This window comes from Mirounga angustirostris, unplaced genomic scaffold (assembly GCF_029215605.1).
Source record: "Mirounga angustirostris isolate CCGP_5_RB_7025 unplaced genomic scaffold, mMirAng1.0.hap1 SCAF_8, whole genome shotgun sequence".
NCBI lineage: Eukaryota > Metazoa > Chordata > Mammalia > Carnivora > Phocidae > Mirounga > Mirounga angustirostris.
The window spans coordinates 60,244,285-60,257,646 of NW_026991716.1; the positions used below are offsets into that span (position 1 = coordinate 60,244,285).

General features: G+C 34.8%; 1 protein-coding gene across 1 annotated transcript in view; it reads left to right on the forward strand.

Moving 5' to 3' along the window:
* The window catches only part of COL19A1 (collagen type XIX alpha 1 chain), a 216,228-nt gene that overhangs the window by 48,623 nt on the left and 154,243 nt on the right, over positions 1 to 13,362 (forward strand). Inside the window, exons 7-9 of the mRNA XM_064596956.1 lie at positions 7,441 to 7,521; positions 12,106 to 12,231; positions 13,296 to 13,358. Of these exons, the coding sequence (XP_064453026.1) occupies positions 7,441 to 7,521; positions 12,106 to 12,231; positions 13,296 to 13,358 (270 nt within the window). The remainder of the gene's footprint in view (positions 1 to 7,440; positions 7,522 to 12,105; positions 12,232 to 13,295; positions 13,359 to 13,362) is intronic.

Here is a 13,362-nt window from a genome sequence, read left to right on the forward strand (position 1 = left end):
GCATATTGAAAGCGGGGAGGAATGGAAAAACATTTATTATGCAAACAGAAGTGAAAAAAAAAGATAGCAATATTTATATCAGACAAATTAGATTTTAAAACAAAGAATGTAACAAGAGACAAAGAAGGACACTATATAATTATAAAAGGAACAATCCAACAAGAAGATATAACAACTGTAAATATTTATGCACCCAAATATGGGAGATCCTAAATACATAAAGCAGCTCATCACAAATATAAAGGAAGTAATTGCTAGTAATACAGTAATAATAGGGAATGTTAATGCCCCACTTTCTGTTTGGATGAATAGATCATCCAAACAGAAAATTAACAAGGCTTTGAATGACACATTGGACCTGATAAATCTAACAGATATATTCAGAACATTCCATCCTAAAATAGCAGAATACACATTTTTTTCAAGTGCACATGGAACATTCTCCAAAATAGATCACATATTAGGCCACAAAACAAATCTCAGCAAATTAAAAAAGATCAAAATCATACCATATATCTTTTCCTACGACAGTGCTATGAAACTAGAAATCAACCACAAGAAAAAATGTGGAAAAACACAAATACATGAAGGTTAAATAACATGCTACTGAGAAATGAATGGGTCAACCAAAAAGTCAAAGAGAAAATTAAAAAATACATGGAGACAAATTAAAATGAAACACAACAGTCTAAAATCTTTGCAATGCAGCAAAGCAGTTCTAAGAGGGAAGTTTATAGCAGTGCAGGCCTATCTCAAGAAGCAAGAAAAATCTTATATAAACAACCGAACCTTACACCTAAAGGAGCTAGAAAAAGAGCAAACAAAACCCAAAAGCAGCAGAAGGAAGAAAATAATAAATATTAGAGCAGAAATACAGGAAATAGAAACAAAAACAAAAACAAAACAATAGAACAGATCAATGAAACCAGGAGCCAGTTCTTGGAAAAGATCAACAGAATTGATAAACTTCTAGCCAGACTCATAAAAAAGAGAGAGAGAGAGGACTCAAATAAACAAAATCAAATGAAAAAGGAGAAATAAAAACTGACAGCACAGAAATACAAACGATTTTAAGAGACTATTATGAAGAATCATATGCCACAAATTGGACAACCTGGAATAAATTCCTAGAATAAATTCCTAGAAACCTATAACTCCCAAAACTGAATTAGGAATAGAAAATTTGAATAGACCAATTACCAGCAATGAAATTGAAACAGTTATCAAGAAACTACCCCCCAAAAAGTCCAGGCCCAGACTGCTTCACAGGTGAATTCTACCAAGCATTTGAAGAGTTAATACTGTCTCTTCTGTAACTATGGCAAGAAACGAAAGAGGAAAGAAATCTTCCAAATTCATTCTATGAAAGCATTACCCTAAAACCAAAAGCAGATAAAGACATTACAAAAGAAGAGATCAAGGTAATGCTGGCCTCAGAGAACAAGTTTGGAAGTTTTCCTTCCATTTCTATTTTTTGAAACAGCTTCAGTAGAATAGGTATTATTTCTTATTTAAATGTTTGGTAGAATTCCCCTGGGAAGCCATCTGGCCCTGGACTCTTGTTTTTTGGGAGGTTTTTGATTACTGTTTCAATTTCCTTGCTGGTTATTGGTCTGTTCAGATTTTCTACCTCTTCCTGTTTCAGTCTTGGTAGTTTATAAGTTTCCAGAAATGGACCATCAACTCTATAGTCAACTAATCTTTGACAAAGCAGGAAAGAATATCCAATGGAAAAAAGACAGTCTCTTCAATAAATGGTGCTTGGAAAATTGGACAGCCACATGCAGAAGAATGAAACTGGACCATTCTCTTAAACCAAACAAAAAGATAAACTCATAATGGATGAAAGACCTAAATGTGAGACAGGAATCCATCAAAATCCTAGAGGAAAACACAGGCAGTAACCTCTTTGACCTCAGTCAAAGCAACTTCTTGCAAGACACATCTCTAAAGGTAAGGGAAACAAGAGCAAAAATGAACTATTGGGACTTCATCAAAATAAGAAGCTCTGCACAGCAAAGGAACAGTCAACAAAACTGAAAGGCAACCTATGGAATGGGAGAAGATATTTGCAAATGACATAACAGATAAAGGGCCAGTTATCCAAGATCCATAAAGAACTTATCAAACTCAACACCCAAAAAACAAATAATCCAATCAAGAAATGGGCAGAAGACATGAGCAGACACTTCTCCAAAGAAGACATCCAAGTGGCCAACAGACACATGAAAAAATGCTCCACATCACTTGCCATCAGGGAAATACAAATCAAAACCACAATGAGATACCACCTTATACCAGCTAGAATGGCTAAAATTAACAAGACAGGGAACAACAAATGTTGGTGAGGATGTGAAGAAAGGGGAACCCTCTTACACTGTTAGTGGGAATGCAAGCTGGTACAGCCACTCTAGAAAACAGTATGGAGGTTCCTCAAGACGTTAAAAACAGAGCTACTCTATGACCCAGGAATTGCACCACTGGGTATTTACCCCAAAGATACAGATACAGTGAAAAGAAGGGGCACATGCATCCTAATGTTCATAGCAGCAATGTCCACAATAGCCAAACTGTGGAGGGAGCTAAGATGTCCTTCAACAGATGAATGGATAAAGATGTGGTTCATATATACAATGGAATATTACTCAGCCATCAGAAAGGATGAATACCTACCATTTACCTCAACATGGATGAAACTGGAGGGTATTATGCTAAGTGAAATAAGTCAATCAGAGAAAGACAATTTTCATATGGTTTCACTCGTATGTGGAATATAAGGAATAGCACGGAGGATCATAGGGGAAGGGAGGGAAAACTGAATGGGAAGAAATCAGAGAGGGAAACAAACTGAGGGTTGCAGAAAGGGAGGTGGGGGGGATGGGGTAAGTGGGTGATAGGCATTAAGGAGGGCACATGATGTGATGAGCACTGGGTGTTATATGCAACTAATGAATCATTGAACACTACATCAAAAACTAATGATGTACATATGTTGGCTAATTGAATTTAAATTTAAAAAATTTAAAAAAAGAGAACTACAGGCCAATATCTCTGATGAACATAAATAGAAAAATCCTCAAAATCATTCACCACAATCAAGTGGGATTTATCCCTGGGATACAAGGGTGGTTCAATATTTGCAAATCAATCAATGTGATACATCACATCAACAATAGAAAGGATAAAAAACATGATCATTTTAATAGATGCAGAAAAAGCATTTGGCAAAGTACAACATCCGTTCATGATAAAAACCCTCAACAAAGTACGTTTAGAAGGAACATACCTCAACATAATAAAGGCCATATATGACAAACTCACCTTGTACTTCATGCTTAATGGTGAAAAACTGAGAGCTTTTCCTCTAATCTCAGGAACAACACAAGGCTGTCTACTCTCACCACTTTTATCAACATAGTTCTGGAAGTCCTAGCCACAGCAATCAGACAAGAAAAAAGAATAAAAGGCATCCAAATTGGTAAGGAAGAAGTAAAACATTCAGTATTTGCAGATGACATGATACTCCATATAGAAAACCCCAACCACTCCACCAAGAATCTGCTAGAACTGATAAATGAATTCAGTATGGTTACAGGATACAAAATAGATATAGAAATCCATTGCATTTCTGTATGTAAATAATGAAGTAGCTGACAGAGAAATTAAGAAAACAACCCCATTTACAATGGCACCAAAATAATAAAATTCCTAGGAATCAACTTAAGCAAGAAGGTGAAAGACCTGAACTCTGAAGACTATAAAACATTGATGAAAGAAATTGAAGATGATCCAAATGAATGGAAAGATATTCCATGGTCATGGATTGGGAGAACACATATTTTTAAAATTTCCATACTACCGAAAGCAATCTGCAGATTTAATGCAATCCCTGTCAAAATACCAATAACATTTTTAACAGAACTAGAACAAATAATCTTAAAATTTGTGTGGAAACACAAAAGTCCCTGACTACCCAAAACAATCCTGAAAAAGAAGAACAAAACTGGAGGTTATCACAATCCCAGGTTTCAAGATATACTACAAAGCTGTAGTAATAAAAAAAGTTTGGTACTGGCACAAAAACAGAGACATAGATCAATAGAATAGAATAGAAAGCCCAGAAATAAACCCACAGTTTTATGGGCAATTAATCTTCAACAAAGAGGCAAGAATATACAATGAGAAAAAGACAACCTCTTCAACAAATGGTATTGGGAAAACTGGACAGCCACAGGCAAAAGAATGAAATTGAACCACTTTCTTAAACCATACATAAAAATAAGCTAAAAATGGATTAGGATCTAAATGTGAGACCTGAAACAATAAAAATCCTAGAAGAGAGCACAGGCAGTAATTTCTTCTTCTGTAGCAACTTTTTTCTAGATAGGTCTTCTGAGGAGAGAGAAACAGGAGCAAAAATAAACTATTGGGATTTCATAAAAAAAAAAAAAAAAAAAAAAAAAAAAAGCTTTTGCACAGCAAAGGAAACCATCAACAAAACTCAAAGACAGCCTACTAAATGTGAGTAGATATTTGCAAATGACATATCTGATAAAGGGTTAGTATCCAAAATGTATAAAGAACTTATCAGACTCAACACCCAAAAACCAAATAATCCAATTTAAAAAAAATGGGCAGAAGACATGAACAGACTTTTCTCCAAAGAAGACATACAGATGGCCAACAGACACATGAAAATTTGCTCAACAGCACTCATCATCAGGGAAATGCAAATCAAAACCACAGTGCGATATCACTTCACACCTGTCAGAATCACTAAATTAAAAAAACACAAGAAACCACATGTGTTGGTGAGGATGCCAAGAAAAAGGAACCCCTGTACACTGTTGGTGGAAATGCAAACTCATGCAGCCACTGAGGAAAACAGTATGGAGGTTCTTTAAAAAATTAAAGGAACTAATATATATGTATGTAACTAATATATAATATATATAATTATTTTATAATATATAGTATATATTATAAATTATATTTATATATAATATACATATATTATATAGGAACTATATATATAATGAAATATTACTCAGCCATAAAAAAGAATGAAATCTTGGCATTCACTACAACATGGATGGATCTAGAGAGTATAATGCCAAGTGGAATAAGTCAGTCAGAGGAAGACAAATACCATATGATCTTACTCATATGTAAAATTTAAGAAACAAAACAAATAAAGAAAAAAAGAGACAAACTAAGAAACGGACTCTTAACTATAGAGAAGAAACAGATAGTTATCAGAGGCGAGGTGGGTTGGTGATAAGTGAAATAGGTGAAGGGCATTAATAGTACATTTATCATGATGAACATTGAGTAAGGTATAGAATTGTTGAATTACTATATTGTACATCTGAAACTAATACAACACTGTATGTTAACTATACTAGAATTAAATTTTAAAAAAATAAATGAAAAAAAGACAAAAATTAAAAAAATTAAAGCCATATTATGATGCAGCTTATTTATGAGATAGTGTTTGAATTAAGCAAATAAAATACATATTTTATTCTATAAAGATTCTTGGTCCTACTAAAAGTTTAAGTAGACTAATTTTTTATCATCTCCATGCAAGCTCTATGATTCATAAGATCTGTTGTAATGCGAAAATGTTTTATTTACTCTGGATGTATGTTATTGAAAAAAATTCTAATAATTTATTTTATGTATACTACCTAGTTACTTTTGTGAGAAAGAAATAGGTGACAAAACTGATATAAAGGATTTTTTTAAACAAATTCTGTATGACAAGAGCCAGTATAGACTTAGCCCTAAACATTGTCCTCATAAAGCACTGTGTCAGTGAAGGATTCCAGAGTAACTAATGAATAAGAAAGCATCATTAAACTAGGATTGTAGTTTCAATGTCATGGTACTTGATTAGTTGCTAATCCATCAAAAATTGATCATCTATCTTCAGTTAACTAAAATAATTCAAATAAAGGGCCTAGTACAATGGATGGTACGTAATCAAATTTTAATATTTACTGGCTATTTTGGTAACGATGATGTTAAATTAGTTTTCGTTAAGAAGAATATTCATTAATTGGAGTCCCCATTCTTCATTCTACATAATGGATATGTTACTACGTGGTGTTGCATTCGACTATGTAGGACAGTGTATTTAAATTTTATAAACAAAAGTTAACTTCAATACCTTGCAAAAAGTTATAGAAAATAAATTTCATTTTATCTCATAATTTCACATTGGCTGCAAATCTTAGGCTGCTCATGAATTCAGAAGATGTCTGGATTTCTTAACGCTTTCTATGAGCCGAATTGATTTTGTTCATCTCAGTACACTGTAGAGTAATAGTTACAGCCTTTTTTTTTTTTTTTTTTGCCTTTTTTGCTTTTTTTGGAGGTGGGTAGAGTTTCAGAATTCACTGAAGATATCTGCTTTCCATTATGGTAGGATTAATTATTGTAATACAACAGTTGGATCTTTCTATAGAACATACTTATTGACATCAAAGTAATACATTATCTAGCTCTGTAATACTGGGAGACAGAGGAAGAGGTGGAGAGAGGCAAAGAGAGAAGGGCAGGCAGGAGGAGGAGAGGGGAGAGAGAAGAGGTTGTTCCTGACCTATGTGATATGTGACATCATTGTATGATGAATTAATTAAATTATTAAATTTGCAACCATAAAGTAACTTAAAATAGCCAATTTACACATATATCCTATTTAATTTTTTTAAATGGTCTGTAGTATTTATTTCTCACATGGTTGCTTGATCTTGCATTTAACGGCATGATTGTACTTTTTTGAACTACTTTTTATTTCACGTCCAATGCCAAAAAATATGAATCTGCTAAGCAAATAGAAGGAATTGATTATTTTTGTAAAAAGATTGTGAGTATTGCTCAGGGTTATCCCAATATAGTATAAAATCCATAGATAATCTGACAGAATCCATGAAATATAGATGAAAACTAAATACTTTTTTTTCCCTTTTATTGAGAAGTGAGCATCTGTTTCAGTGCCTCAAATAAGAGCTCTGGAACTACTGGGAAAGCCTTTTCCATCGTGTGTTCATACCTTTGACTTTACTTTTTCTCCACAGTTTTTTACTTTGAAATATTTCTCATTTTGTGGACATACTTTCTTGTAATGTGTAACAATACCTCTCTTTAATTAAATACTTCTTTTTTGTATGAATCAAGTAGCGAAGATTTGCAGTTGCTTTCATTACCTGATTTCCTTTATCTAGAGATCTATCTTAATAATTGAATCCATGTCTCTTTTTCAAATGGTCCATAAAATCATGAATCCTAAATTAAATAAAACCATTAAAATATCTACCAATAATTTATTTGTATTAGCTTCTTTTATCTTTCCAGTTAAATTACCACAGTTCTTAAGTGCCTAAATGTGACTTTCAAGAATACTAATGATGTGTCTTATTACTACTTTTTTAATAGATTGAACTTCGCCAATTTAAAATCTACTGTAACTCAAACTTCCTAGCTCAAGAAACATGTTGCGAAATATCAGATACTAAGGTAAGTTAATTTTTTCAGCTTGTGAAGAATATAGAATGCCAGTTGCCTAGTCCGTAGAATGCAAATGTAGGATAGCACTGAATATCTTCTGTGAAGCCAGGTGAGTAATTTGTTCCAAGTAAGAGACCCCTCATAGTGCTCTCACATAGTTTCTTTTTTTTTTATTTTTTTTTATTTTTTTAAAGATTTTATTTATTTATTTGAGAGAGAGAGAGAATGAGAGAGAGAAAGCACATGAGAGGGGGGAGGGTCAGAGGGAGAAGCAGACTTCCCGCCGAGCAGGGAGCCCGATGTGGGACTCGATCCCGGGACTCCAGGATCATGACCTGAGCCGAAGGCAGTGGCTTAACCAACTGAGCCACCCAGGCGCCCCCTCACATAGTTTCTTTACACAATTTGAATCCCAGTGTTTTGTGTTGAACTTTGGGAATGGTATGTCCTTACTTTGGACTCAGCATAAATAAGAGAGAATTTATGACTTTCTCCCTAAACTGTGTCTGACAGTAGCGTCATTATTTTCCAGCTGCAGAGATTTTTAAATCTGTGATCATACCTTATTCTTACTCATTTTCCTCTTCTCCATCCTGGATAGTTTTCTTTTGTGATAGGTTTTTTTTTTAAAGACTTTATTTGAGAGAGAGAGAGAGAATACACAAAGGGGAGGGGCAGAGGGAGAGGGACAAGCAGGCTCCGCACTGAGCAGGGAGCCCGATGCGGAGCTTGATCCCAGGACCCTGGGATCATGACCTGAGCCAAAGGCAGACGTTTAACCAACTGAGCCACCCAGGCACCCTCTGATAGATTTTTCATCTTCCTTTTCCCTGTTGCTGACCTGGTCCACCTTTATCTCATGCCTGGATTGTTGCATTATCATGTCAACTGCCTTCCCCGTCTCTAGACCTTTTTCTTTCCAGCGTAACCAGAGTAAGTCTCTGAATCATTGCTTTGTATATGCATTTATTTTTTCTCACTAAACATTAATTATTCAAAAACATTGATCTTCTAGACATTGTGCTAAAGAACAAGGCAATAACAGACATGAATAAGGCATGTTCCCTGCTTCTATTCATCTCTTTCTCAAAGCCTTTGGTCATTCCCTTTTGGCAACAAAACATAAACTCAATTACTTAGCTTCCATTCTTAATATTCCCAACCTAGGGCGCCTGGGTGGCTCAGTTGGTTAAGCGACTGCCTTCAGCTCAGGTCATGATCCCAGGGTCCTGGGATCGAGTCCCGCATCGGGCTCCCTGCTCTGCGGGGAGCCTGCTTCTCCCTCTCCCATTCCCCCTGCTTGTGTTCCCTCTCTCGCTGTGTCTCTCTCTGTCAAATAAATAAATAAAATCTTTAAAAAAAAAAAAATTCCCAACCTAACTGTCCAACTGTTGCTTTCTTATACCAATCTTCCATTTAAAAAAATTCAGTACTTTTTTTATCTCTCATTATAATGGTCATGTGTGCTATCTTATATTATTAGATATAGTTGTATTTGTTTTTAATTTATTCAACTGCATTTTAAACTCATTGAGGGGAGTTATACTTTCATGCTCTTCTTTTTAATTCCTAGTGCTTTGTTTGTAGAAGAGAGTTAAAACATTGTTTCTTGACTTGTTGACTTATCAACTATTAAAGGAGGTAGATGGTACAAAACGGTGTTTAAAAGGGACTAACTCGATAAAATCTTACAGAAAGAACATATGAAAAGTAAAAGTAAAAGGTGAAAATGTTTTTCTTTGCATTTTAGATTTCCCAGAAGTTCTATACTTGCCATCCAATATGAAAATTTTATTGATAGTTCAGTAATTCAAAAATATTTTTAACTTCTGTCACTCACTGTGGGTAGTAGAATAATAATGTGACTGATTTAAAGCATAGCTAAGTTTTTCAAAATTATTTGTTTTGCTTATGTAACTTGGTTTTATAAAGCATATCGCCAACCCAGTTTATGGCTCTCATTCCAAGTAAAATGAAAGCCAGCCAAATATCTTTCTATAAATATCTAAAAAGATAATTTATAATGCCAATCTACAGACTTGAAATACCTAGACTTCCTGGAGCCACATATTTAAATTTTGAAAATGTTAATTCTCCAAAAGTTTATTTTTTAAATTAATTATTCCCTTAGGATGTAAGAGCTCTTAAAATAATAACTTTTCCTGGTTGAAAGTAACATAACAACGTTTTGATATATCTAAATACTGTATTTTTGACCAGTAGTTTTTACTCTGTATCATCACATAATAGATATTTTCAATTCAAGTTATGAGAAAACCATTTAAGGAAGTGTAAGTGATAGATTTGACGGAGTGGTTGGATTATTAAAAGCAATAACATAACCTCACAAATTATGGAAGAAAAATTAATCATATCTTAAAAAGATTGTTTAGGAGTAAAATTGTGGAAAATAAGGTAGGAATTCATCTTTGACTATAGGAAAAAATAACAAAAGCCTGCTTATTTTCCTGCTGATAATTATTTGAAGGGACATCACCATTCTGTTAATGAGTAGCAGAAAATAGAAACATGGTACATTTTACAAATGGAAGTGTATAGTTTGAAAGATAAATAATTATATAAAAACCATTTAAGTGCATCTGTTATAATTCTGACACCAACTTTTTTTTGAAAGAGTGTTGAATTCAGAAAATTTTAATGTGCTTGTTTAAAAATTTAATTTTATCCTGGAATTTCAAATTAGACATGCTTTTTGTAATTAATATTTTATAGCATGGTCAAGGGTGAAATTCATTCAAGATCATATGAAATATACTTCCTTTCTTCTATTAATTAGATTTTCTATTTCTGTAAAGTTTCGTGACTACAGACATAGACAGAAGAAGAAAATCAGCAACATTTGTTGAAAATAAATGAGAAATGTGATTAAAATTTGTAGGGCCAATTAACTAAATATGCGTCAAATCAAAACCAGAGGTTTTATGAAGGGAAGAGTCCTTACTTTGTACATTTTTATGTTCCCTTTAGGCACTTTTTGGAGAGTGTGGAAAGTTTTATAGTGAATCCTGATACATACTTTTAAAGTCATTTAAATCCCCAATTTAATATAGTAAATTATTTATCCAGACCAAAATTATGAACTGAAATTGGGTCTTGGTCATCTAAGTGGTAACTGGTAGAGCAGGAAGTCTCTGGAAAATCATATCAAATCATATGAAATAAATGGACTATTCTGTTGATAATCATGTTTCGTTCTAATATGACTTTTAGACTTGTGGACTTGGAAATTTACTAAGATAACAGAATAGCTAATTATTAAATCTGGAGAGAGTAAATGTGATAGACCTAGGGGTGGACACAGAAAACTAGTCCCAGTGCTTCTGGGTGTTATTTTTCTTACAGTTTTTGTTGTTTTCACAAGCATTAGAGTGCTACCCATTTTTTTCAAAAGAGTTTTTTGTTTTAAAAATTATGTATGTTGGGGTGCCTGGGTGGCTCAGTCAGTTAAGCGTCTGCTTTCGGCTCAGGTCATGATCCCAGGGTCCTGGGATCAAGCCCCACGTCGAGCTCTCTGCTCGGCGAGGAGCATGCTTCTCCCTCTCCCTCTGCTGCTCCCCCTGCTTGTGCTCTCTCTCTGTCAAATAAATAAATAAAATCTTTAAAGAAAATTACATATGTCTATTATAGAAAACTTGGAAAATACAGCCAAATTCAAAGAAGGAAGTAATTATCAATGGTAGTCTCACCATAATAAATAACCACTGACAATCTTTTAGTTTTGTATCCTGACAATACTTTTCCAAGCCTATATGATTTGTAGCATACAAAGTAATGTCTGAACTCTTTCCCCTAAATTGAAAATTCAGAGTTACAAAACTGCAAATTTATAAAATTACAAATTCACAGTTACAGACCAGTGTGAGGAGCCTGGTAAATGATGTGGAGAGGAAGGGATGCATTTATTTATCCTCCCAGTCTGGATTTATTTTTCAGAGAAAAAAAAGTTCATTGCTTTGTAACTAAGTTTCACTTCATGTTATCCCACATGTTCTGAACCCACTGCTTAAGTATAAAATTCACCGCTTGTCTTTTACAATGGAGACATTTTAATAACTTTAAAGGACAATGGACTTTAAAGACCAAGACTAATATATACTTTAATTAAATCTATATCATCCTAGAGTGTAAAAAGAATTTATTTTCTACTTTTACATGCCTTTACAATCATCTTGGAGTAAACAAGTTTCTAAAAGTTCACGTTGCTTGTTTTTATTTTAAATTTTTGTTCCACAAACGCGTACACGGATGTAATATGTATAACTATTTTATTGTAACAAGGCAGTTATTGTTTGATATTACTGTACTCATTATAAAGTCATTTATAATAGTTTTAGGCCTCCTCAACAAACCAACATTTTAGCACATTTTTAGCATGTTGTCGGTGTAATAAAACACATCGGGGGCCTAGTGAAAGAGCGAAGGTATTATAAACTTTCACAGACCAGTGTCAACTTCTGGCTCATTAGAAGGCAGTTCTTACAGGCAAGTTATGTCATCCCTAGTGTGGTGGAAGCCAGTATTTGGGATGTTAGAATGTCTGGAATTGACCGTATTCATTTTTCTGGATTTTAGTGTCCAGAGCAGAATGGCTATGGAAATACTGCATCATCACTGTTACCTGCTCACGCCAGTAAAATGTCTGCCTATCTCCCAGCAAAGCAGGAACTTCAAGACCAGTGCCAGTGCATTCCAGACAAGGTTTGCTAGTTTCAATCTAGGCCCACTGAAAAGCCACTACGCAAATTGAGCCCAGCCCCTTGGATGTGGCCCTGGTGCACAGAATGTGTCTTGACCTTCAGTGCTAGTTGAATCAAATATATAAGCCACTCCATCACTGGGGTAGATTAAGAGAAGGGAATTGGGGATCGGATTTCCTGGATTTTTTTCCTGGATAGTTCTAAAGCCATCAGATTATCTTTCCAGGCTGTGAAATATAATGGATAGAAAGTAAAGGGGAGATCCACCTGTCCAACAGACAAATATTGAGTACTTAGCAGGCGCCGGGAATAGGCTTCCGTTCTGGGAATTCACAGTTGAAGAAAACAGTGCCTGCTCTTTAACACATACACAGAGGTACTCTATATAATATTTCTTTGTTGTGTACTGATACTGTAGGAAATAGGCAGAGACTATTACTTAAAGAATTTGCTTCACTTGTACCAGTATGGCCCCTGGTCAGGAAGAGTGGTCCCATGGACCTACATGAACTTCTTTTATGAATGTTAATGGTAGTCACGAGGCTGTGCTACAAGGAGGCTTAGTGATTTCTTGATGGTGGTTTTCCTCTATGCCCATACCTGAGGAAAGGAAAGAGGAAAAGAAAAAACTGGCCCTGGTTCCTAGAGCAGAATGTTCCTTAGTACTGCGACTTACTACATTCTGTTAGAGACAACACATTCAGCTACCACTTTACTCCTGGCTGGACGAGTAGATACAGGGGTGAGGTAAAAGTTTAGAGGAACCTTACATTTCTTCTAGCGACCAATACTATACCATAAGCTCCACGAGAAAGGCAAGTACAAGGTGCTAGGGGCATAGAGGAGCATCATGTGTCCCAGTCCATGGAAAGTCTCATGGAGGAGATGGTATTTGGAAGAGGGAGATTACTGAGCCTCCTGAGCAAGGGAAGGGCATTATAGTGGAGGGACCAACGTCAGCTCAGAGGAAAGTAAAGCTTTATCCTACTATGGTGACCTTCATATTTATAAACTTTAGCTCAATGTGACAGAATGTTTGATAACACAAAATTCATTTTTGCCCAGGGAGAAGCAGGATTGCCAGGAACTCCAGGCTCACCTGGTCAGAAAGGGGATAAAGGAGAACAGGTAA